General features: G+C 40.7%; 1 protein-coding gene across 1 annotated transcript; it reads right to left on the reverse strand.

The window, feature by feature from the left end:
- Nucleotides 1-2021: 2021 nt before the first annotated feature.
- Nucleotides 2022-27443, reverse strand: wu:fb13g09 (ATP-binding cassette sub-family C member 5). Its single transcript, XM_054597106.1, has 29 exons — nucleotides 27057-27443; nucleotides 24518-24703; nucleotides 23862-24017; nucleotides 20786-20933; nucleotides 19616-19849; nucleotides 19175-19348; nucleotides 18278-18425; nucleotides 16976-17124; nucleotides 16624-16731; nucleotides 15688-16038; nucleotides 15513-15584; nucleotides 15220-15344; nucleotides 15045-15117; nucleotides 14707-14910; nucleotides 14496-14621; nucleotides 14106-14217; nucleotides 13844-14028; nucleotides 13288-13434; nucleotides 12225-12354; nucleotides 10638-10791; nucleotides 8249-8377; nucleotides 7883-8069; nucleotides 7227-7316; nucleotides 6570-6762; nucleotides 6297-6456; nucleotides 5424-5502; nucleotides 5193-5306; nucleotides 4616-4780; nucleotides 2022-3682 (listed from the first exon to the last, which is right to left on the reverse strand). Coding segments are annotated over exons 1-29 (4194 nt in total). The 5' UTR covers nucleotides 27059-27443; the 3' UTR covers nucleotides 2022-3589.
- Nucleotides 27444-27497: the final 54 nt, after the last annotated feature.

Below are 27497 nucleotides of genomic sequence, written 5' to 3' on the forward strand. Positions count from 1 at the left end.
TGCTTTTTTTTTTTTGAAGAGCATTTGTTTGTTTACCACATAATTCCATATGTGTTGCTTCATAGTTTGGATGTTTTCAATATTAATTTACAATGTAGAAAAACATAAAAATAAAGAAAAACTATTGACTGGTGCTGTAACACGTTTTGTGGTTTGCTATGTACAGAACCAGTCAAAAGTTTGGACACACCTTCTCATTCAACTACTTTGAAGAATCTAAAATATAAAACATATTCTGGTTTGTTGAGCATTTGTTTGTTTACCACATAATTCCATATGTGTTCCTTCATAATTTGGATGTCTTCAATATTAATCTACAATGTAGAAAAAATAATAAAGAAAAATAAAGAAAAACCATTGAATGAGAAGGTGTGTCCAAACTTTTGACTGGTAATGTACATTGTACATTAGGAATTTATAGGAAAACCATTGACTGGTGCTGTAACACGTTTTGTGGTTTGGGTTAGAATTTGTGAAATGGTCTTCAGCATTTGAATCTATCAGCATAAGTGTCCTATAAATAGCTAGTTTACTATGTACAGAATCAGTCAAAAGTTTGGACACACCTTCTCATTCAACTACTTTGAAGAATGTAAAATATAAAACATATTCTGGTTTGTTGAGCATTTGTTTGTTTACCACATAATTCCATATGTGTTCCTTCATAGTTTGGATGTCTTCAATATTAATCTACAATGTAGAAAAAATAAGAAATAAAAATAAAGAAAAACCATTGAATGAGAAGGTGTGTCCAAACTTTTGACTGGTAATGTACATAGTAAACTAGGTATTTATAGGACACTTATGCTGATAGATTCAAATGCTCATCACAAATTCTAACCCAAACCACAAAACGTGTTACAGCACCAGTCAATGGTTTTTCTTTATTTTTATTTTTTCTACATTGTAGATTAATATTGAAGACATCCAAACTATGAAGGAACACATATGGAATTATGTGGTAAACAAACAAATGCTCAACAAACCAGAATATGTTTTATATTTTAGATTCTTCAAAGTAGTTGAATGGGAAGGTGTGTCCAAACTTTTGACTGGTACTGTAACAAGTTTTGTGGTTTGGGTTAGAATTTGTGAAGTGGTCTTCAGCATTTGAATCTACCAGCATAAATAAGATAAGATAAAATAAGATAAAATAAGATAAAATAATCCTTTATTAGTCCCGCAGTGGGGAAATTTACAGGATTACAGCAGCATAGGTTATAGTGCAAACAAGAGACATAGTAAATGAATAGTGAATGAGAAAGTGTGTCCAAACTTTTGACTGGTACTGTATGTGCGTCTTTATTAATGTGCAAGAGTTTTAACATAAAATCAAAGTCTTATTAAAACGTATTTAGTCAATAGACTCAAAGAGAGAACACCGTTGTCTCAGGGCAATGGGTTTATTTTCAACATGCACACTAATAAGGATAACAACCGGTTGCCATGGAGTCCCAGGTCCCACAGACTGGCAGCAGGTTTGTGCACACATTTGCAAAATAAAAAAGCACAAATTCATTTGAAATAATATTGACCTTCAGATGGGTCCTGCTTTTTCTCCTGTACTCGAGTTCCTGTTTTCAACAGGTGTGTCAACATTCAATTTTAGGAGCTTCAGGAAAGTGTTACATCAAAGCCTGGAGCCCAGAAGCTCATTCTTTCCCCCTATGTATATTTAAAAATATAAAGATATATCTATGCTTTTGCCCAGAACATATTAAATAATTAGCTAAACACAGATATCAACAATTTGTATTGTCTTAAACCGTATTTGTTAACACTCAGACTCTAAGCTAGGGAAACAGGTAGACTGACTGTTAAACAAATAAGAAGCAACAGACAGTCAACAGTCAAGCATATACCAAACAAACCAACACAAACATACTGGACCTGCACACATCCCTGAGCATACTTAACAGGTATCTGCAAGCTGAGAAGATACGATTATGTCATGTTGTGTAGCATGAACTATCAAGGAAGTGAACCCTGGACATGACTTTGTCAAGATGTTTTGAGCTGCTGACTGTTTAATACTAAATAAAAGAGGGTCAGGGTTAGTTATGACCAAGTCCAGTTGTTCGTGAACAGAGTTTTTTTATCTCTCTCTCACACACATAGTGTAATCTTTGTGTTGTGCAGTCCAAGTTATGTTAGTTAATAAATATCTATTTTAGTTAAAGTGCAGCTTCAAGAATTCCAACAATGTTTGTACCTTGCGAAGGAATGTATGTTGTTTTCTAACAGCTTCCACACAGTGCTAACACGCTGATAGCAGCACAATGTCAGCTGTGGATCAGTTGTGTGTGTGCACCAATGTAAGTGCCTTGAGCCCCAAAAGGCTTTATACTTGTGTTTTACACATGTGCAGTAATTTCAAAGACCTGAAGAGACTCTAATGTGTAAAATCAGTGGAGTTCCCCTTTCACATGTAAAATAAATAAATATTTTTATTGAAAATCAAAATCAAGAACCTTATCAAGAAATATTAAACATTTACAAAAAGATTACAATCTCATGTGTACAAAGGCAATCTTGAAAATGTATCAATGCAATTGACAAATATTGCACTCTTCCTGATTGTTCAGCACAAACTTGATTATAAGGCAGAAGTTTACAATCCTCATCTTTGTGAAAACATTTGAGGAAACATCCTATGTTGATCAGTTTCTGCTTTGTTGCACATGACACACTGTACCAGGGTTTAACAACCTTAATTGCAACTGCATAACGCACTTTTTTTAACACCAGAATTACCTTGCTTGTAAAAAACATCAGTGTTAAACGTGCAGATTTTAAACTCCAGCATTTGGATTTAGAGGAAACTTCCACTCATTCCAAAACAAAGTACTTGCATGCAGTCTACAAAAAGCATGCTTACATGGCTATCTCCATTATATGACCTTTAAAGTGTTTACAGCTCGAGGCACATTTTGCTTTTGCAATAATTTACTAAAAGGACTGCATTGAAACATTAAAACATTGAACTTGATGCATAAAACATAAAAAGAAAACCAGTGAAACATTTTGTGCACGTTTTAAACAGTGCCTTATAAGAATGGTTAATAGGTGTTTTTTAAAAAGATATTCTGTATTGATTAAGCAATGCTAACAAATACATTCTCTACAGTGAATTCCTGCACTGTGAACTCTGAATAATGGAAATACAATGGCTAAAACTAATTCAGAGTCTCACTGATCAGCTGACCTCCAGGAAGGAGGAAAAGGAAGCACCAAATGTCCGTCTATGTGTCCACATATATTATAAAGTGCTGTGATCAGAGTTGTTGCTCCGTTTCCCTTTCAGCTAATTATTTAGCCTCCAGGAAAAAACAAGAAGGCTGTTTTGTCATTGTTTGCATAGTGAGATGTGATGTGTCCTTCAGAAATGTGGTCCCTTGGTCTTTGGTTTTTTAGGAATAAACAGACATTATTACACGGAGCGGCCGTTACAAGAACCAATGTATTTTTTAACACATCACTCTCACACCCCGGCAGGACTGTGTTCAGTGTGATTTTTGTGCATTTCAGGTATTCCACTGAATATGTTGTGGGCTCTCTGATCACATCCAAAGTTCAGCTCCGGTGTCTTTTATCTGCTTTGGTTTTCTGATGCTTCCATCATGGCTCTGAATCTTGAGTTTTCATCTTCCAGCAATGCATCGGGACTGTCAAACTCCAAAATCTATGAGAATGAATAGGATAGAACAGCAATCAGTACCAGCATGTAAAATCCGAGATCGGGGGTGCAATTGCTCATTCCATGAGCTTGTGTAGAGGGAACAAAAAAAAAAAATCAAGGCATATTATTTTCTCTAAGAATATTGCAACCCCAATGTCCCACAGGCAACATATGTGAAGAATTTTAATGCCTTGAAAATATTGACCCCCAGGTAGCTTTGTTATGCTTTCATCGATCACTGAAAAGGTACTTGACACTCAAATGTTGACGCTGTTGACGTGGCTCAAACTACAAGGCTGTCTTCCTGCTATATTGGATGTATAATAGTGCAGACAGACAAGATCAGTGATGACAAAAAACAAATTAAAAGCTTGAATTAAAAGCTAAGTTGTGACGGCTCCATGGTTACCACTATAGCAAACTAACCTGTCAACCATCAAAGCTGAATATGTGCTGCTTAATGCAATCTGTAACTTGTATTAGAACATTAAGGGCTCTCTAATTATAACAAAATAAGTCAACTTTATTAACATCTGTGTAGGAACTGCCTTTTCACTGCATGGAGGCCAGTGAGCATGGTTACATGGTCACAAATCAGTAGTTTATTTACACCATGAATATTGTCTTTTCTGATGCATCCATCATGTTTTACTGTAAACTCTTCACAATCTTTAGATAGAGAAGTATACTCGAATAATAAACAGGTTTAAGAGGTGACACTTAAGCTGATAATCATTTTGTGTGCATTCCATTTTCACGGCTTGCATCAAACGTCAGCTTGAACACAACACCATCTCAGTAAAATGTTCACTGTCTGATCCAATCCATCACCTCAAAGAGAGCAATTCACACAGTAAATCAGGGGTGTTTCAACTTGGGGATTAGTTTCAACCAAGGGCCGAACGGTGCAATCAGACGTGTTGGCTTTATACACACCTGTCCGTTGTCCAGGACCATGACCCGGCTGCAGCTCATCACCGTGTTGAGACGATGGGCAATGATAAGCGTGGTGCAGCTGCTAAACGCACAGCGAATGGTCTCCTGGATGAGTCGATCTGTCTCAGTGTCGATGGCTGCTGTTGCCTCGTCCAATATAAGAATCTAGAAAACAAAACAGAAAAAACAGCTTGAAAAAAAAAAAAAAAAAAAGGCGAGACAGACGCCACAAAACAGGATATTAGAACATCCAAACACTAACACGGTCTCGGTGCTTGTGTTTGCTGTAATCCATGAAACATTATAGGATATTTTTATTAATACTGAATTAGGAAAAATATCACACTATTACAAACTATATGCTGCTCATATTTATGAGACGCAGTTCCAATGCATACCACTAGGTGGCAGTATTATCCCATGCAGAGACATGCACACTAACAATTCTATGACATGGGGAGGTTTTCTTTTCTTATTAGGAAACTGAGGAGAATCTCTTACTTGACCTGCTATCATCATCCATGTAAAACAATGTTCCACATGTAAATGCGAACTAGCTGTATCATACAATCAGCACCTTGCTGTTGCGCAGCAGAGCTCTGGCCACACAGAGTAGCTGCCGTTCTCCCACCGAGAAGTTCTCCCCGTTCTCCGTCACCTCCGAGTGGAGCGAATGAGGCAGCTGGCTGATCTGAGGGAGGCCAGAGTGGTGTACAGAGGAATGATGATGAATGTTAGGGGCTTTTTTCTATTAAAGTAATGCATTATTTTGTTTAATCCGACAGTGTTGAACCTTCTTGTCACTTACCATGTCTTTAATATGAGTCTTCTCAAGAGCTTCCCATATCTGGGAATCAGAGTATTGATCCCACGGGTCTAAATTTGTCCTGATGAAAAAAGACATCATTGTGAAAGTCATTAACTGGATTAAACATTATGACAATTTTGAATTAAGACAAAAGGTACAGTACATTATACTGCTGATACTACAGTCCTTAGCCTAAGCTGACTAAGCTCAATTTTCACCTGAGGCTGAGGTAGTGAACATCCACAAAGCAACAAACTGAAGCAAAACATTTTTTTTTTTTTAAAACAATGCTGATGTTATGTTTTGTAACAGTCTTGCCTGTCAAATTAAGCGATTCTGCTCTTTTTATTTCTAACTGCTTAGCACCATTTTTGTTTCTGTTAAAATGTCCCTCTGGTGTGGCTTTGCATTCACACTAATAGACACAGATTCTATATAATAATAGTCCCACGTCACTGCTGAGCCCACACACAGCAAAAAGTATCGAGTATAACTCAAACATCTTTGAGGCACATAGTGTGATATGGATATGGTATGTTAACAGGATGTGAAAAAATATTCTCCTCAGTTTGGATGTAAAAAACATAAATTGAAGCTTTTAACAGGCAGGTTGACTGAAGGCACATCACTTTTTTCAGCATGGAGAATATGGAGAGGAAGTGCTATTTATGTCAGCACTTATTTGACCACATAGTTGCACCACTAGACACTGAGGGATTTTCCATCAGAGCAGCTGTTTAAGAGCACACAAACTGTTAAGGGCTTGGTTTTCATTATTTCAATCCTTCTGCTCTGCTTTTTTTCAACTTGCAAAACTGGAACAATTCACAAGTTACAAAACTTGTTAATACATGTAATTATCATTCGCATTACCTGACTGTCCCGAGGAAGAGCACCGGCTCTTGAGGAATGATGGCTAGCTTGCTTCGCAGGTCATCAAGACCAATCTGTGCAATATCAATTCCGTCAATCACAATAGAGCCTCCGGTCAGCTCCACAAGTCTGAACAGAGCTACACCCAGAGAGGACTTTCCTGCAAACACATACAGAACAGATACTACATGAAGAAATATGTGTGTGCACGCTGAAAAAAGAGATGTAAAAACAGGCTGAAAATGCTGCTGGCCGGGGACCAGAAAGGGTCACCTGATCCTGTTCGGCCCACAATGCCGATGGTCTCTTCAGGCAGGATGGTGAAGGACAGATTCTTGAGCACGAGCGGCAGATCATCACGATAGCGCATCTCCACATCCTGGAAGGTGATGTTTCCCTGCTCAGGCCAGGAGGGAGCAGGAGCATCTGCCTCAGGACTTTGTCGGGGTGCTTCACTCTCTAGACACTGAGATAAGGAGCGGAGATGGTATCTGGTATTAATCTCTAAATCTCTGTGGAGGTGCAAGCTCCCGAACTGATGTACAGTGGTTTTCTCTCCAGAGCTTTTCTTTGAACTTGCGACAGAAAAGAAAAAAGTTGAGTTGATATTTGTGTCTTTGCAGTTTGATGGCTGTTAGGTGAAACAAGCCCTGGCGTGTGCTATGAAGTGTGTTAAGACCTCACACTGGGTTTCTATCTGCTTCCTGCTGTGTTTATCACACATACACAATCACATGCGCACAACAAAAAAAAACAAAAAAACACACGCCTGGACATGCCAACTGCCCTAGATTCAACTGCTTTGTTATTCTGGGCTGGTCTCCGTTTGATGGTGCAATTCTAGACAGCGTCCCGGTCTATGTGACCACGTACAATGTGCCTGAGTGCCACATAATCCACCTCCCTCGCTGTGCAGATCAATGCTCCTACCTTGATATAATGATTGATCCTTTCAACCGATGTAAACCGAGCTTCAGTCTCCGTGAGTAGCCGCACGGTGAACTGAAACAAGCCTGTCAGCTGGAGGTGAGAGAAAAGCAGAGAGAGGTGGTAGGTTAATGGTAAACACTGTCGAACCAATTATATGAAACACTCACTTACATGTGTTGCTTCGCTTCAATGAATTAGCAGTTTAACAGTCAACAGATTTACAGCCATATCAGCAGATTTGCTGTTATTGCTCCTTCACAATTCTCTGCGATTGTAACATGCACTACATCACTGAGCACTTACAAAACAATAAAGCCAAACATTTGACAGTTTAACAATGAGAAGAAAAAAAAAAACATTCCTCAACAGGCTGTTGAAATACACATGAATCCAATACTTTGATGCATCCCCCTCCAAAAACGAGGCTGAATATTGTTATTTAGTTTGAATGGTAAACAACTGTCATTCTAAACTACTGTTTAGCTAAATGCTATTATACCACAAAATGCCTCTTTAGCGTAGCTGTAAGAACCAGAAGAGGCTTTACTTTGCCAAATGTTTAATCCTCTTTGGAGCTTCAAACTACCCTCTTTTCAGCCTTTTTAAGACTACAACAGCTCCCAGTGTCTCCATACTACATGTGTTTGTTTACGAACCTGCACTGCGTACGATAGGGCGAGGCCTGCATAGGCTGGAGGTATCTGATTGTGCATGAAGACAATAAGAAGTGCTACACCAGTGATAAGAGAGATGCTGATGAGGTCCAGGCGGACAGCCAGCCAACGCATAGCACAGCTGAAGAGGTAGTTGGAGGCCTGGTTGGTGTCCAGTAATTCCTGATATCTGGAAAAAAGAGAGATAAAAACATTTCAACCACAGCAAAAGCACAAAGGACTCCTTCTTCCCATGCTTTCTGGTATGAGGTGTGGTATGTTTACTAACCTAAAGGTAAACTGCAACGAGAGATAAGATTGAATTAAAGTTTAATGATCTCCATCTCTGAAAGGCGCCATTATGCTCACCTTTGGAGGAAGTCATGCCCTCTTCCATAGGCGTGGATTGTGGAAAGTCCCTGAAGACTGCTGGTGATGTGAGAGGTGAATGGTGATTGGCTGATGTTCTCCAGGCGCTTCAGCTCACGAATCAGAACCCTGAAAATAGAAAAAGATAAGCTTTGACATTCCTACTATAGGAAATAATTGAATAATATCAATATTTGGGAAATATGCTATTAGAAATAATTAAATGCAGATGGTTTTTTTAAATTTATAACCCTAAATGGTTGTGAACAAGAATCTAATGGGGTAAGTTTGAAGCACTGCAGACTTGGAAAGCCTCCACTCAGGTTTGCCTCATTTGAATGAAAATGGAACAGTATTGTGTGCAAATAGGCTCCAGCATGTGAGGAGCAAATCTTTCAAAAAAATTACACTAAATTGGAAAACCTCATGAGGAACACTCCACTATAAGCAACAGTAAGTACTGTAATATCCAGAATAAAGGTAATTTAGTCTGGTTTTCAGATATAAAGTATTATATTTTTATCAAAAATATATTGCTGCCACTTATTTATTTGGTAAGCTATGGAAAAAAAAAAAAACACAGAGACATTACACCTGAATGCTGAAGCATGGCTGAAGAATGAAGGAAAGGATAATGCTTCAGCTCTAATGATGCAGCTGTGTGACAGACAGGTAATGATGACCCGGTGGACAGAGAGGGATGCGGTCCATGACACAGCACCCGTTTTCCTGACAGAGCTCGGGTCGTCTCTCACTATCTGATGCATGTGCAATATTATGAGCGCCGTCGCACAGAGACGGCCATACCATCAGCAGCCAGACAGACATCAGACCCGCCATCGTCGCGGCAGTGTGAGTGAGAGGGGTTTATTGACAAAGGTGGGGCTGTCTTTCTACTTTTAGACACCACGGAAGAATGGATGGTGCATGTGAATTACTAGTCTCCCATGAATCATTTGGTTTTCTCATAAAAAAAAAAGCCCAGAAGAGGGCGGGAAACTACATGACACCTCTTCTCTTCAAGGCTGCAATCCAGACAAACATGTTTATGCCCTGGGCAGTTTCATTTCAGAATTCAATAAAGGCTGCTTTAGAAGTGGGTAATTTCAAAGGGAGATCCAGTTTGATGTAACATCTAAACATATCCTGGGATGTCATGACATATACAGTATTTCATTCTTTTAAAGTGTTGCCAAGGGTGATGACTAACTTTTGGTTACAGCTGGGGATCGTCTCTTCCTCTAAGTCCTTGTGTGACTAATATGCTACAAATGAAGTGTGTCTAAATAGATAAATGAAGATATTTTATAATTAAATTGATTTTGTTTTAGACTTTGACTTTACACCAGCACAAAAATAACACTGATACTCATGTTCTTCTTGATCTCTGAGATACAAGAAACAACAGTATACTGTGGTTATTTCCCAAGATACCAGCCAGCTGTTGTTCCACTCAGTGGATTCACCTTTGTTGCAAAATTGTGGCAAAACTATAAATTAAATGACTGAGCCAGCTGTTGTTCCAGCAGTGGATTCATCAGATCGTCTAGATCGTCTAGGGCGCTCTTGCAACATTTACCAGAGAACAGAAGCTGTGGAAAGTTTAATCAATGACGATAACACTCCACACACAGGCAGATAAAGATAATCACTGCAACTCTTTCACAGTTATCAACCTCCAGTGTCCTCCAATAAAAGTTACTTATTAGAATAAGTTTGCGTCCCCTAATTTGTAATCATTATGGGTTGTGCTGCCATGTATGCTGTTGTTTGCACAATACAATATACCTATCAATAGAACAAAGCTAATCACATCCACCACATAGAGAAAGCTCCTTTAACTTATGGCATAATTTTTGGGCATGTGATTTGTTGCCGGCCAACTTTGCAGCTCTACAGAGATTATTTTTCCTGTTTTAGCTTTGTGTTTTTCAGCCCCACATTTACTGTTCAGTTCATTCTCATCAACCCCTTCTACATAAGAAACCGCCCTGAACCAAGAAAAAGTTAGCGACTAACTGGTGGATGATTTTGAACATCTAGCAGCTTAGAGCTCAGGACTAGGCAGAGAAGTAAATGGAACTAAAAGTTTATTGTACTGTGAACAGTTGTCCAGTCGCCAGAAACATGATTTAAAACTAATGCAAATGTTTCTCTCTGTCTGCTAGCAACTGTTTGGGAACACTTCAACCCTATTAAGTTCATGAGCCAAAGTTACTTGTTGCCATTTAAAGAAACTTGGGCACTTGTTGCTTATTAATCACCTCTTGCTGGTAACATTCCTAGGATTGCTTGCAGAGAGATGAAGTGTGATGTGCAAACACTCTGTACGAATTTCAGGCTTAATGCAAACAGCAATGATAACAACAACGAGTGTTGAGAGGCTGACCTGGAGACACGGTTGACAATGAAGAGGAAGGCTCCCAGTGGCAAGATGGAGATCAGGAACCAGGGGAAAACAATGCCCACCATCCCCAAGCAAAACAGCACCAGGGTCAGGTTCTGCAGCAGCATCTCAGCTTGCATGGTGAGACGCACATCAACTTTAGAGAGGAGACATATGATATATCAGACACGCTGTGTGGTGTTGGATCTATCCAGATCTATATTTAACGAAAACGTTCTCTTTGTGTCCCCCTAAGTCCTCTAGAGTTTGTTTTTACTTAAAAGAAAGATAGAAGAGGATCCTAGTCTTTTAATTAATTATTGGCCAATTTCGATTTTGCCTTGCTTGCAATAGTTATGACACGCCTGGATTATGTGGAAATTCATATTGGTGTTTGTACAGGATATTGTTATTAATATCATATTGGTGTTTGTACAGGATATTGTTGAAATTCATATTGGTGTTTGTACAGGATATTGTTATTAATATCATATTGGTGTTTGTACAGGATATTGTTAACCATATTATGTGGAAATTCATATTGGTGTTTGTACAGGATATTGATAACAATATCCTGACAAACACCAATATGAATTTCCACATAATCATCCAAGAACTTGGCTCTCCTTCAAGTCTTAGACACAATCTCCAACGGACAGTATCATGTACGCAATTGGTATATTGTTCGATTTATTGAAGGCTTTTGACACTGGTAATCATAAAATTCTCATTTCCAAACTTCACCACTTTAGATTTAAGGATGATCTTGACTACCTTAATAAGAGAGATCAGTGCGTATCTATAAACGGTTGTATTTCTAACAGAATCAATCTATTTTGCGGAGTGCCTCAAGGATCTATTCTTGGGCCACTTCCATTTCTCATCTATATAAATGATTTTGCTTGTATATATCTACCAACATTGTCATATCACAAGTCAAACGTTGGCTCCTTGATTAAAGAAGCCAATGATATTCTATCATATACTGCAAAGTGGCTTTAAAAGTCGATTCTATAATTTGGATACGGCCAGTACTTTTTTTTAGGATTGGGGACTGCATCAAATGGCCATGAGCCATTGGCTCCCCTGTTGAGGAAGTTAAATCTGATAACCATAGCCAACATTAAAGTCTAGCAAACATGTATCTTAATGTATAAATATGCTTTTCAAAACTAAAGCTTACCTGGTGTTTTTCACAATTGTCTTTATTATGAACTCTGATGTCGTCTGACATACAACCAGACAAGCAAAGGATATTTATCTCCCCTGTTATAACACAACTCTTGGACAAAATGCCATAAAATACAGAGGACCATCACAATTTGTTAAGATACATTTTTGTTTTTATAATTTCCTGATAAACTTAACTAAACTAAACTAACATACTTAGAAAGAAAACCAACCCACAAAATCAACATGTCAAGCAAAGACACCAGTGAAGTGAATAAAAAAAAAAAAGCCAGTCCCTGAAGCAAAATCCTCCATGTGAAACCACAGTGTCTTGGCAGTACACCTTGTCAACCGGGATGACTTCACTGACTGAGATCTCTCTTGGGGGAAGGTTCACAGTCAAGATAAATCAAGTCTCACCCTCATCCATGTCTCTGGAGAAGCGGGTCAGGATACGACCCAGAGGTGTTGTATCAAAGAAGTGCATGGGGCTTAGGAGGAGCCGCCCAAACAGCTTGTCGTGGAGCACGGAGGCAGCCTTCACCGTGCACTGTCAACACAAACAACAGCCGTGTTTGAACATGAGACCTGACACATTGAAACAAACAACTTAAGGAAACATACGGGAAGAATCAAGGCTTGGATGAACAGACTGTTGGAAGGAAAATCGTCAGTCGATGTGCTCAGCCTTAAACACAATAACACACCAAGGATAAATATAGTGGCACTCACATGTTGCCTGCAGAGTTTTAAACACTACTTCACCATATGCTGAGCATGTGCATAGTGGTGGGTAGTTTTTTTTATTTTCCCCCTCGCACATCCGAAGCTGTCAAAACTTCATTTATAATGAGTTTCTGGGAGGCTGACATAAAAGGTCATGACCCAATGAGCAAGAGACATTTCACCAATAGGACAGAAATAACATGTGGCAGCAGAGAACAAATTAATTCTATTAATGGAATTTTCAACACTCCCAAAGATCCCATCACAGCTAGGGGTAAAAAAAAGATTAGCCATCTTAGAAAAATTAGCAATTTCAAGTGGCACACATCAATGTGGGGACCTAACCTCTGCAATGCGGTGTCAGGATGGGTTAGCTTGAAAAAGAGGACACACCCGAAGGGGAACTGACATGCACGCACACACATCCTTTCTCTCATCCGCTTTGTCTCCCTTGCACTTACAGACACACACATACACACACAAACACACACACATGCAGTCGTTGTAAAGCCCTGAGACATGGCAGTGGACAGATAAATGGATTTGGCCTACAGGCGTTTTCAATTATAGCACTGGAACCACAAGAGCATGAACAAATGACAATAAAGACAATTAGGGAGCACGGAGTAGCTGTACACCACTAATACATCAATTTTTCATATTCCTTTTCAAACACTACTATCGTTTTTAAAGTTCATCAGGGACTGAGTGGATAAAGCATGTGACAGAAAGAGAGGAAGTCTCTGAGGAAGCTTACCTTCACAAACACCAGCCCTCTCAAAGTCTTCAGCAGTAGAGCAGCTGCCATGGATACGACGTAAACTGTTGAATAGTACTGAATGTGAGGGTTGAGACTCATGCTGTTGCTCTCCATCGTTTCATTCACTAAGATTAATGATGTGTTCTGAGGGCAGATGGAGCAACAAATTACAAACAAAGTGAGAAAAAAAAAAAATTCCAATTTCTCCCTGTGCAGGAATTTTGGCTCTAATGAAACTGAGAAAAGCGCACACTTTGGAATACAACATAAAAAATGAAAAATCAGTCAGTTCAATGATGTTTACTATTCTAAGCACATTTCTCAATAGCAACTACCGCCTGCTTTGCTGCACATCTGTTTCTTCACTGCTCGTGCTTGTTTTTAATTAAGTTTACCGCGGTGCCGTTACTTTTTTTAATCATGCACATTCAGATTAATGCTCAGCCGTCCGCCACAACTCACTGAAGCATAGTAGTTATTTTTCTTTTGGGAGCCAGATACAGACTGAAAAGAGGCGTCTATTGTGGTAAAGCAGGATCGTCTCCAAACTCACCCCGTTGCCCTGCCTGATCCAGTAGCTCAGCCACCAGTTACTGAAAGCTATGCTGCCTGTGGTGGAGAGGAAGAGGACGATGTTGACGATGAAGACTATTGGGCCTCCTGCTGCTTTGATGTAGGCTCCGTACACAGACCAGGCGACGGCACCAGAGCCCTTCTCCTCAGCTTTCATCAGCCGTCCTGAATGAAAGATGTTAAGATTGAAAAGTTCTCAAGGAAAATATGCATTTGGCAGGAAAAAGTTGCTGGTCTCTCACCTCCTTGCGTGCTCTCCACCTTTGGTCTGACCTTGGCAACATCAACAGCACAGTCAGCCTTTTCTGCATCTTCCACCTGTCGTTTGTTTTTTAAATTCTCTTTCACCAGATTCTAAGAGACGAACAGGTAAGGAAAGTAAGTGAGCTTTGAAACATGCCACTGCCACAAATCACAGCAGAAGTAACAACAACACACTGCAAGTAATTTAAACAGAGATATAGGTGACAGAGTCTTTAGCCGCGCACCAGAAAAATCTATGCACGCATACATAATGAAAGGCCATGTCTGCAATAACATTTCCAGCTATTGTTTTATGTTTTTGTGCAGCAGGGGCAAAGATGCTTTACTCAAAAGAGCTGGCCTGATGCCTCGTTTGGCCCTGGCCTTACCTCCTGTTGCATGCTGCTGAATAGGCTGGCATAGTCACGCTCTTTACCCATTAGCTGAGCATGGGTGCCGTGCTCGGCAATCTGCCCGTCCTTCATTAGGATAACTTTGTCACACTCAGACAGATACTAGAAAATAAGAAGATAAGAGAAATAACACATTCTGAATTGAAATTTTTTTGGTATCATTAGAAATTCACAGACGTTCCCTTACCTGCAGCTGGTGGGTTACAAAGAGCACCGTCTTGCCTTTGGCGGCACCCCTGATAGCTTTATGGAAGATGTGGGAACCGACACAAGCATCAACCGCACTGAGGGGGTCATCAAGGAGAAGTATGGGCCGCTCACTATAAAGGGCTCGAGCCAGGCTCACTCTCTGACGCTGACCTCCACTCAGGTTTGCACCTCTCTCTCCAATCTAGAAAGAAAAAGTAAAAAAACAAAGCTCAATAAACCCTGCTCTTCGTGTGGTTATATAAATTAAAACTGCTGCACACAGGAGAAAATAAGCATTTTGATTAAGAAAATCCTATTACAGATTACTACAAATACCTCAGTCATATCTCCATACGGGAGCTCTTCAAGATCTTGGAGCAGGCAGCAGGCTTCCAGGACAGCATTATATCTGATGAGAAAACCATGAGAAAAGATGTTAAATAAGGGCACAAATCTAAACCTTTATGGCATTTGTTTTTCATAACATCATTTATACAGTAGTTGATCTCACTTGTCTTGGTCATACTCGTTTCCAAACAGAATATTCTCCTTCAGTGAGTCATTGAGGATCCAGGCTTGTTGTGCCACGTAAGCGAAGCCACCACTGACAGCTACGTTGCCCTCTAACAGGGTCATCTGCAACAGAAAACCAGCGGGTTGGAAGCAGAGAAAACACTTGAAACATTCCTGTCCAAGGTCGTTGCGTGGCACTGGGCGTGAATAAAAGGTTCAAAATGACTATTGTTGTTGATGTTTCTACATGTCTGTGCTGTCTGGAGAGGAAACTGATCTGAACAACCTCACCTGTCCCAGAAGAGCAGACAGAAGGGAGCTCTTTCCGCTGCCAACGCCTCCGCAGATTCCAACCAGTGAACCCTAGAAAAGGATGAAAAACAGTTGCATTGTGGGAACTACATAAATCAGTCAAAGGTTTGTCCAACTCTTTAAATAAAAATGTTGTTTATGTTTGTGTCGTTACCCTCTTAATGCGTTGGTTAATGCGGTGCAGCGTCTTGTGCAGTGGAGGTCGTATGCTTTGAGTGGAGGAGATGGTGCTTTGTGGACTCTCCTGCTCCATATTTGTGAGGAGACTTTGTGCGTTGGGACCTTCCTTGTTTCCTTTGTCGTGCTCCGTTGGAATGTACAGGCTGAGCTTCTCCCTGCGCAGCACGCGCATCATCCCTCCTCGCTTCTTGGGAGGTGGGTTAGGTTTTGCAGCCGGAGAACGAGTCTTTTCCCAAGCTAGTGTGGCATCCCGAAATTCCACTGCATTGCTAGGATCCTCCATTTTGACCAAAACAACCTCTCTGTCATCCATCATGAAGAGTTTCTGTGGAGGCGGAAGCAATGGGTGACTTTATACAACCAACATTTCATTTTGGCCTCACAATGTGGTGACAACATTTCTAAAATCTGTGCTTACAAAAGGACAACTGACTGCTATATTTTCTTTGGTACATGACTGAAATAAATATATGAATAAATTGTGCTTAAGGTACTGTCCGTCCTGTCCTTGAGTATCTCATTACTTTCTTATGCACTGCATAAGGGGTAAAAACACAGAATTCCTCAAGCCTTTTGGTGCAGCCTTGGCAGAAACACTTGCTTACTCAACCCTGGGTCGCTCTGTGAAACCATCCCTCACTAACGTGTGACTTTTACCATGTGTTTGAAATACAGTGTGTCAGAAAATGTCAGTATGTAGGTGGGTGTGTTTTAGCTTCAACAGGAGCGCCTTTTGATCGGCTCTGACAAAGGGAAAGACCTGCTCTCCCACTGACATAGTGTATCAACAGTCAAATCACAAACAGGGGGTGTTAAATAGCATACTGTACACACCCGTGTTGTGTTGGATAAAAGCTACTTAAGTGGCTCTTTTAAAGGGGTGGTTGACAGATGTGTCTGTATATCTCACCTGAAATCTTTTGACTGCGACAGCTCCCTCCGACAGTGACCTTACAGCCAACGGTGTGACTTTCAGCGAAAAGGTCATGGAGTTGAAAACTGCAACCACAGTGAAAGCCTGAGGTAGGATGTGTGGAGATGGAGACAGTTATTCAAAAAATGTTTTACCTGGGGCTACAGCTGACTTTAAAATATATAAATGCTCATTGCAGCTAGAGACTTTTCACACCATCTCCATTTACATTTATTGAAAATAATCTGGTTTGTTTTATAGCAAAAAACATATACCAACATGTTTACGGTAATGACAGATGAATCCAAAATGAAAATACATAGTGAACATTGTTCCCATATCTAAATACCTGAGCGGCAGTAAGTTCTTGGCCCAAAGCCATATGTAGGGTAAAAGTGCACACGCTGGCTATCACCACGACGATGGGAGCCACACCCACTGTGAGGCTCTGGACAACGCCGGCATTCTCCAGTATCCCCCTCTCCTCTGATCGCACCTCTGTTGAGGTGATAAGAGAGAGAGAGAAATGATAAAAAGGCAAAGACGGGCAAAAAAAGAGAGTAATAATAAAGTAAAGGGTTGAGTGACTCCCAACGGATCTCCAGTGCACGTTCAATCAACAATGCTATAAGAGTCACTAACCACCACACAGCGGGTGGACAGAAATAGATACAGGAGGGAGGATGAGGGCCCCACATCCATACATGGTATGAAATGGGCTTCAAAACCTGCTGAACCTTGATAAAGCTACAAGTCTAATGGCAAAATCCTGCACCCCCCTCGTCTAAGTTTGTATCTCCCAAATGCACACTGCCGGCTGCTTTGTTCCCCCAGTTCAATGGGTTCAAACACTGGAACAAAAAGCTTGTGCATCTTTAATTCAGACACAGCACAGTGCATGAAATATGAGAACTCCTTCCTTATTCCCCCTGGGATTCATTTTGAATGTTATGCGTGTTTTTGAGCGGATTACAAATAAAGAAAAATCACAAGCCTTGGGCAAAAAACACTGTGATCATCAATTTAACAACAATAGTAATTGAAGGGAATGACACTGTAACTCTTAGGACTCAAAGGCCATTAAGTCGAATGGCAATTAATTATCATTATAATAATAGGTAATCAAAGGACAGCAGTTAGTAAGAGCCCCACCTGGCTAATTTGAAGCATGATTAAAAGTGGAAAATGATCCTTATCCACAACCTACAGCAAGGGCCTCATGAGAAAAGGCCATCGCTAATTCATGGATAAGTAGAGGAGCCTTGACACTTATTCAAGGTATCATAAGGCCCCAAACACCTTGTAAATTAACCTTGAAGCCAAGGGATTCAAACCAGCCCTGATTATGGAGGATGGCACAGGGAAAGACTTAAATGGCACAGGCTAATGAAAATGGATTTAGGTTCAGGGTTATCTTGCCAGTTCACTAAGAGGATAAATCTAATTTCCGGTGATAAACTGGCCATTAAGTTACAAATTTGCCACAGTGACAGGTTATCAAATGAGGTTACCCTTTATTGCTGGGTGAGTTTGGAATAAAAGGCCCAATAAGGCTCTTAATTAAATAAGTTTGCATCTCTAGACCACAAACATGAGATACGTAGCTCATCATAAAGCTGCTGAGTCATTTGGGAACATGACAGCCACTCACTGTGAATATTCTGTGCAAAGGCATCTTCCCAACAATACATCTTGATGAACTTTATGCAGCCCAAGATCTCGTTCATCAGCCTCACACGCCGGTCAGTCACCACCACACACTTCTTGCGGAAATACGCCGTCAGTCTCGATGCGAGCATCTGTCCAGACGGGAACAGAGGAAATGATGACAAGAGAAATAAGTGGCAGTGGAGGAAATGAAAGCAGACACAATCACATTAGGCGTGCTGCAGGCCTGTCCGGGGGACCAGAGTGGTAAATGCCTTTCACATCAATACCAGGGTCTCGGGCTGTCAGCCTCCGACTTAGACTGAGTGTCATTTGAAAATAACAGCTAAAAGTTGACGGGAGATTGATGGCCAAAGAGTTATGATGCTTTTAAAAAGTGAGTTTGGACTCTTCAACAGCCTGAATTAACTTAGAAGGGTTTTACTTACACCTTCTACTAATCACATTTTTTAAACTTCTCGCTCTGAAAATAATGAATCAGCAATAAAGCATTTAGTCTCTGCTCCCCATTAACTTTTGGTAAAAACTTTTAGAAATTCCTATAATGAAATTGCTTGTCGCTGCTGTAATATGTATGATGAGAATTTTTTGGAAATCTTTTGGAAATTAAATTGCTTGTCCCATCTATAATGAGTGTGATCATTATCGGTATGAATTTTCTAAAAGTCTGTAATAAAACTATATTATTTCGTTGACAGCAATTTACACTGTTTTAAAAAACACTGACAGTTGTCTGTGTTGTTATTAATCGATTCTAATTTCTGTCCCTGCAATTAAAGTATCCTGTTTTTTTATCTCTGTCTGTGTAAAAACAGCTTTGCACGACAGCCTCAAAATGTCCTTTGTCTCACTGTCGCAGACGTTTAGGCTGAAGTCGTACCATGGTGGGGTAGAAGAGGATGAAAATTGCTGACCCCAGCAGAGCAGTGGGGCCCAGGAAGAATGCCGTGTAGGACAGACCCAGTATTCCCACCAGGGGCCCCCCGGCCAGCAGGCAGCCCAGTGACGCTGCTTCATACAGACGCTGGCCGTCACTGGAGCAGATGTTGATCAGCTAGGTAGAGAGACAGTAAAATCAATTTTACAAATGCAGTTATCATTCCCGCGTTCACTTGTTGGACAATGATTCCTCTTAAGCTGTATCATGACTAATCTTAAAACAGCCTCTCCTCCCTCAGGCTGTGGGATTTGTCGAGATTTAAGCAGAAACGGTGTAAGAGCAGAAATTAAATCCATCTCAATCATCTACGGGTACTGCCCTGCAGTGAGGGGTGATTTAGTTAATTTGGAGAGAAGTCCCCTCCAGGATTATATCACTTACCTCGCCTGGACCGATGTCTTTGGTGCTGCGTAGGCGGAGGATCTTGTGGAACGCAAAAGTGAGAGCTGCCCCGCGGAGGCGTGCTGCAGTGCGGTAGTTGACGGCCCACATGAGCGCCAGAGACCAGGAGCGCATCAGTTCCATGAGGAAGATCCCGGCTACCAGAGACAGGCCGTAAGGCACGCAGCTCACTGCGCTCTGGGAATACTCCAGCAGAGCTCGGACCAGGAGAGCCTGGAGCCGAACAGGGAGAGAGAGGAGAAAGGAGTGGAAAAGGTGGTAAAGGACACAGCGAAGAAATAGTAACAGAACAAAATATGATCAGAAAACAACATGTGTTTTGGGAGAAAAAGTAGAAAGAAGAACAAGGAGGTTAAAAAGGACAGGGTACGGTTAAGGAAATGCCATAGATAGAGATAAGGATGGCAGGGAACAAGAACAAACATAAACATTAAAGATGAGCGAGAAGAGATCATATGAGTAAAATAAGCATTGACAATTTGAAGGCCTGATGGAATGACCAACAACATTGTGTGAAGTCAAATGAGTAAAATAAAATTGTCAATTGATTAACTGCATACAGAATTTTTACAACACAGCTTTGTCACCAAGTGTACTAAACAAGTCAAACAGGAATGTGAGACCCATGCGTCATTGTGTGAGAACTAAATCCAGTTAATGCGATTAGTTGCCGGTAGTAGAAAGCACTAGTGTACACATAACATGACATAAAGATAAATAGCTTAGAGCACCAGGAACAATGGGACCTATTCATTAATATCCAAACATAAAGACCCTTTAGTCTAAGGTGATAAATGATAAATGAACATTTCTTATATGATTTTTTTATAAATATCTGTTCTTGAAACCTCTCTGTTGTCTGATGCTCATCTTTGGGCATTTCTTTCGGAGGGAGCTCTAAGGCCAAGAGTGTGACACCAAAGCGTGACAGGGTATAAACCAGCTGATCTATAGCATTAATATGGATTCACTATCTCAGGCTTTGTAATCTCTCAGTATGTTTTTCATTTCAATTTCCACACCAGCATGAAACAGGATAAAGCGATTTTCAGAAAATACACCCGGACTTGGGACTCCAAGCCAGCGACCATGTTGAAAGGTGTATTAGTCAGAATATAAAGGGGAAAGGAGGATTTGGACGGTACTCACGGGCCCAACGAAGCCCGCCACCATTGTGAGGAGGAGGGAAAAGACGGCCACCAGCATGCGGGTTTGGCAGAACCTCCAGAAGACTCTCGTCAGGGAGGCCCCCTCTCGCCCTCGTCTTTTCAGCTCATCGTTCCACAAAGCTTCCAGCCTGCAACCAGAAACCAGCGGTCATAAAATGATGACAAGCTATTTGAACTCACAGCTCAACCAAACATCATGACTTTGTTATTGAACTTTATTTGGTCTTTGTCAAAATAAATTCCCCACTCTCGCTCATGATTGCTATGCAAAGTGCCGTTATAGTATCAATTAACTGTGCGTAAAAGTTGGCATATTTGAAGGCCAAAATTATCATAAGTGAAAAGAATACTTAATGCGTTGATATTTGTTCTTAAATGAAGTTGATTAAAAACTGAAGAGTAGCACTTCTAATTTATCAGACTGCCCAAAAAGGACAATGAGGAATATAAACAGTCTGGCAGGCAATCATGGCAGCTGGAAATCACAAAAGGAAAAAATGAAGGCAGTTAGGCTGATAATAATTTAAAGGTGACCTACATCATACAAATATGAATGAGGCACCACATAATTAGAGGAAAGGTACTTCCAAACATGGTACCAAAGATGTGCTAATGTACTTTTATTGCTATATGATGCCCCTTGAAGAGGCTAAAATATCTTGTTGGCCAAATGCATCACTGCTTATGACTCTATAAAGCGGCAGAAGAGCAGCTGCAGAAAGTAATTTAACTAATGACTTTATTAAAAACGTATCAGAGATAGACAGAACATTAAACCAACTAGACTTTCACGCGGCCTAATAATTACTACTTCAAGTCAAATGGCGCTGAATCTAGGAGATTACAATTAATTGCAGCCCAATAGCTGCGAAGAGCACAGCTTGAGCCGCCGGTAATGGGACCTCTATGTGAGTAACACATTTCGTGTTGCTAAATCCCATCAATGGACAAACAACAAAAAGTGAACAGTTTCCTGAAAGAGCAGCAAGTCAAGTGTATTTATAGTTTTCATCATAATTAACGACATTTACAGATTTTAAAATGCTACTATACAATAGCATATCGTTAAATGAGTGCGTGGTCACACACATAAATGGAAATGAGAGCAATGGGGCAACAGTGTGGGATCCAAAAGTAGGAATAATTTGTTTTTAAACATGGCTGAAACGCTCCTAACAGCCATCATCTCAGTTTGCCAGATGGCAAGCAAAGCTGATGTTTCGAGAGCGTGTTGGCGGGGACATCGCGTTCAAGGTTCGCACCTCGCTGAGCACCATCAAGTGTCAACTCTCCCAGGGTGCTTATTCCCACCCCCACCCCCCACTCATCTCTGCTTTGCATCTGGGTTGCATAACTGTTCTCGCTATGCAAACACAAAATAAAGGCCTCCCGTCTCCTGCGACTCCTCAGCGCTCGTGCACACCATCGCCTGCCCGTGCCGACGCGATAGCTTTGTGCTCCTTTGCCGCTTCCCTTTTATGTGCTCTTGCTCACATACAAAGCAGCAGCAGCACTAAACGTCCAGGCCGCGAGCCAGAGCCTTTTGACAGAACTGGTCATTTACAACCCGTGCAGTTGTCACCAGACAGAAGAGTGAACTTCCTCAAATAGTCACAGACCTCTTTAGTGCCAAGTCATGGCACCCGACAGCAGATGAGTATTGGAAAAAGCATTTGTTTGCTTTTAGCACTAAATGCCCACTAATACGATAATTGTCCTCAATGTTCATTCATAGAATTAGTGCATTACTACAAGGCTTTTCTCAGGCTGTGTTTGACAGGCAAACAGTGACTTTTTTCTCAGCCTGGCTCCAGTCGATGACAGGCAGCAATGATTGTGACAGGGAGACACAGTTCATCGCAGGTAGAGGAGGTAATGACATAACTGCCAATGTCAAGCACTAACTCTCACTGTAATCTCTAATCCCCGCTATTCTTAGCAGCCACCCATCCCAGCTCAATGTTCCTGCATCGGGTTAAGGAAGGCTGTTCAGGATGTTCATCAATTAAGTCTCACTGCACAGGCAACAATAACAAAACAAAAACATACAAAATCCTGTTACAACAGCCGTTCACACGGCAGGGAATTACATAATTGTATTGAGAATGCGAATTTGCACTTGATAACATGTAGGGCAAGGGTTTCTCAATATTTGTTCAAAAACGAAAAAACAATACCATTGTCAGAGTGAAGCACTGTGTGATGAGGATCAGTTTACCTGAATACGCCCTGAAACAACAAGCTCCTCTGGGCACTTGAAACCAATAAAACATGACTTTTTGACCTTAAATGGATAGCTGTTCGTATCATTATGTGCGTCAACATTAGAACACATGACCACATACTTCCCGGAATTATCATTCCTTTCCTACTTTGTGCAATGGTGGGGATTATTCATTTTTTTTTCTCTTTTTACTCTGATCTTATTTATTTTGAACCATCTAACAAATAAATCAAAACCAAAATATTTCTCATAACAACTACATAAATAAACAATGTAAATAAATATTACGTGTCTAAAAAAAAGAAAAAAGGTGTAGGAAGAACAATACACCAATATGCTCCTATTCCTTCTACAAAACTCAAACAATTAATCTAATATTTATACACAACTCAACAAAACTACCCTGATGCTATTATGTCAAAACCACATAAATTCATCCTACCAACCCTTCTCCATCCTCTTAAAAAATGTTTTTGTACATCTTCTTGAATTGATTTATATTTGGAATTTGCTTGTGTTCAGGAACAGTAATCCAGAATAGAAGAGGTCCGTACTTGGAGCCTTTTTGACCGCAATCAGGGTGAACAACCAGATGTTTGTTGGGACCCTCCCACAGTGGAGACCACAAGAAGCATGAAGCAGGTATTAGTGTGTTCCATTGCTGTGCTATAGACTTCAATGGAAGTGGGACAATTCAACTCACAGATAACAAATAACCACAAATAACCTCACCTTCAGTCAAACACTTTTTCAAGTCTCACACCTATACTGAATTTCATCATCAAATAGAGCATGGTCGTCTTCATCAGGCAAACCTCAGCAGTGACCTCACCTTTGGCAGTTGACATCAGAGGCTTCGTGGCAAGACAGTCCCATCACATCATCTATAGACAAGCTGGATGACTTGTAGGCCTTCAGTGCCAGTGGGGAGAGCCAGTGCAGGGTCATAAATGAAAAGAGGCCGGCGTTATCAACTGGGTGCTGGTGCCTAGAATAGAGCAGAAGACGTGGAGATGGGTGAGATGTTCAAAAAGCACAGGCATACACTGAGGTGCTATGTTGGGAGAGCAGGCCCTCATAGGCTTCTGAGAAAGAAGAGGTGTCTTTGCAGGCCAAAGTCAATGAAAGGTGAATTATGCATCCAGTGTTTGAACAGTAATTTGCACACTCTTCACAGAAATCTGAGAGAGCAGCGAAAAAGAAAAAAAAAAGAAAAAATCCGGGGCAGTTTATCAGCAGGCATATGTTCAAACATGTTGCTGTCTGTCGCTGGGGGATAAGATCCCTTCCCTTATCATGGCCTCCTGCTACTCCCCAACAGTCAGCACATCAAGCAGAAAACACAAATGCTAACTTTTGTTGTGTATTTAAACGGGGAATCTGTCAGTCAATGTTCCAGCCTAAAACCATCCGTATCTCCTAATGTCTGCCTCTATCTGGCTCACTGTCAGAGAGTCGCCACACGAAGTTTAATAAAGTTTTGTTTACTTGTGTGTTAGTCTGAAGGGCTTGAGAAGCTGAAGGCTTTGGCGGTAGCGGCCTCGTCTCTTCGGCCCCCTCTCAGCCGATGCCTCCGCTTCCTCTTCCTCTAGCTCTGGTAGCGGTGCCGGGGAGGACAGAGGCAGGCCCTCCACCCGCCCGGCTGCTTCTAGGGCATCAGAGAACATGTCGCACCTTCAGGGGAGGGAACAGAAAAACTACATTAATCACAAATACAATTGAGTCAGCAAATACACAATTAGAGATATTCACCCACTGGTACCTGGTGACGCTGCTGCAGATAAAAACCTCTAAATAACAATTTTCTCGTTTTATTATTATTGTTATTAGCTTGGATTTTAATTTGGCAGAGATCTGATCATAGGGCTGCAACTAACAATTTATTTTTATTACTGATTAATCTGCTTATCATTCTCTTGATAATTCAGTTATAATTTGGGTTTTAACGAAAATAGTGACAAATTCCAGAAGCATTTCCAAGGGGCCCATAGTAATGTTTTTAATTAGCTTGTTTTGTCCAACCAACAGTCCAAAGCCCAAATATATTAACTGCACTATATGCCAGTTTTTTATTGTAAAAACAACTTTTTAACAGATTAAATGATTAATCTATAATTAGAATTGTTGCAGATTAATCATTTACATTAAACAGCGTGACTCCGTTGCAACAATCAGCTGGAATGGTGTGACATAAAGAAGTAGTTTATTTTTTCTCTGAAATGCTTCAAGATGTTTTTTCTTCGAGAAAAACACTTGACATTTAAGCTAAACTCTTAGTGGGAAAAAAAGGAAGAATGAAACAGAGTAAACTCTCTGTAGCGTCTTCCTTTAACCCCGAGAGCTACAGTATTAGAGAGGAGCAGTGTTTTGCTGAATCACCCTCTGAGACGCAGATAGACCTTAGAAACCACCTTGCGCAGAGGTCAGGGCCCCTCTTTGGCATACAACTAAAGTGCTTATCTATTTAAAGACGACCTGCCTGCAGCCCCGGGAGCTCGGGAGCAGACATCTGAGCTGCCAGCGTGTCCGTACACACCGTCACTGATCCCCTCTGTGGCAAAGCCTGTGACAAGGTCGGCCAGACTCTGTGTGGGGTGCAGATCGACTGCCCAGAGAATGTGGTCAATGACAAGATTTAATACAGATGAGATAAACCCAGTAGGGGCACACACAGAGTTACATAAGAGAAATTGTTACAATAAGTTCTGGTGAGAGAATCACTGCAACAAACAGTCACTTTATATGTAAAAGGGTGACGGGAACCAAAAACTGCGTCTGAGCAGAAGCATGAAAAGGTGTTTTGTTTCTCCTTGCAGCCCCGGTGCCTATATCATGTGAAGTTTGTCATATGGCTGTGAACGTTTCAGAGCTTTGTTCAAAGAAAACCCTCAAGTTATTCATTAGGGTCAAGAACTCGCTTGCCAGCTTTAGACTTCCATGTTTTCTATTGGAACAACAAAAGGTCTGTAAACATACAGCAGGTCACTACTTGTTGCTAGTATAGAAAAACATGCAATACTTGTTTGTAGAATCAATAGATTGTGTGCGTTTGGTCTTTACATGGGATTCTTTAAGTTAGTAAGTAATACCAGACTTATCCTTTAAAACGATACTTTTTCTCCCCAACAAAATTTACATTGTTTGTTAAAAGAAAACAAGCTTTTCTGCTTAAATTTAGCTTACCAGTCAAAAGTTTGGACACACCTTCTCATTCAACTACTTTGAAGAATCTAAAATATAAAACATATTCTGGTTTGTTGAGCGTTTGTTTGTTTACCACATAATTCCATATGTGTTCCTTCATAGTTTGGATGTCTTCAAAATGAATCTACAATGTAGAAATGTTTTTAAATAAAAAAATAAAGAAAAAACATTGAATGAGAAGACGTTTGACAACTCACAAAAAACCACAACCAATCACACCTTAAGACAAACCATTTTCATGGCATGTCTTCCTCCACTATTGCGTTTCAGCTTGAAATAATGTTTTTCTGAACACTGCAGGTCACATTCATCAGAGAAACCAGTGAAAGAAGATCCACAGGGGGAAAAACCAGCAAATCGACAAACTGATACAGGAAAAACAAGTGGGGAAAAAAAGAAAGCAAGAATCCAGGAAAGAGAAAGTTCATAAATACAGTTTAGTTACACCAATCAGCAAAGGTAAACCTGCATACATATCAAAAGATACAGATGTGTTCAGTGTCTCCTAAAAGATTAAGATAAATCAATACAGCCTCTTGAAAAAGGTCAAATATCATAGTACATCTACTAATGTATCACCCACTATTTCTGTCTTTATGGTTTAATAAACCAAATGGTAACATTGTCAACACTTTAAGTGACATATTACAACTTTTTTTTTTTTTTTACAAACTATTCCACCCTTAAAAAAAAAAAAAAATCCCTAATTGCCTCATCATCATGAGGCAATTAGATCATCAGATTCTACAATCAGTATTAAAAAAAAAAAAAGTAAAAGCTAAAACCTGTGATTTCATTTGGCTTTCATTCACAACACACTTACATTCAAGTCGGCCTTTGCTCGGGTCACCTTAGCAGCAGAACAGACCTCAGATCTGGTGTTTAAGAGCAGGAAGTGCGGATGAAGATGCCTCTGACCATGTTGTCTCTGTGTCTGCACGCTTTGTCATGAAACCTTAAACTTCCCTTCCACTACCACTCAGACACACACCGCCTCCCACGGGACAGCACGGCCAGGAAACACTGCAGATACTGAACATGGTTGACGCCTCACATGCGTAAAGAGCGTGCCGCTTCCTCCCGGCGGAGACTGAGGCTCCGGTTTTACGCCGTCACACACGCAGCACTACGGGGGAGAGGGATTCCCGTTATTACTGTGATGTCGTACCGGCTCCGCCAACCGGTGACGGAGCTCTACAGTCGCCCCAGTTTCGGGAACACCGACGAGGAAGTGCGCTCTGGAGGAGGCACCGTCAGGTCCGCG

The sequence above is a fragment of the Anoplopoma fimbria genome, chromosome 4, assembly GCF_027596085.1.
Source record: "Anoplopoma fimbria isolate UVic2021 breed Golden Eagle Sablefish chromosome 4, Afim_UVic_2022, whole genome shotgun sequence".
Lineage (NCBI taxonomy): Eukaryota > Metazoa > Chordata > Actinopteri > Perciformes > Anoplopomatidae > Anoplopoma > Anoplopoma fimbria.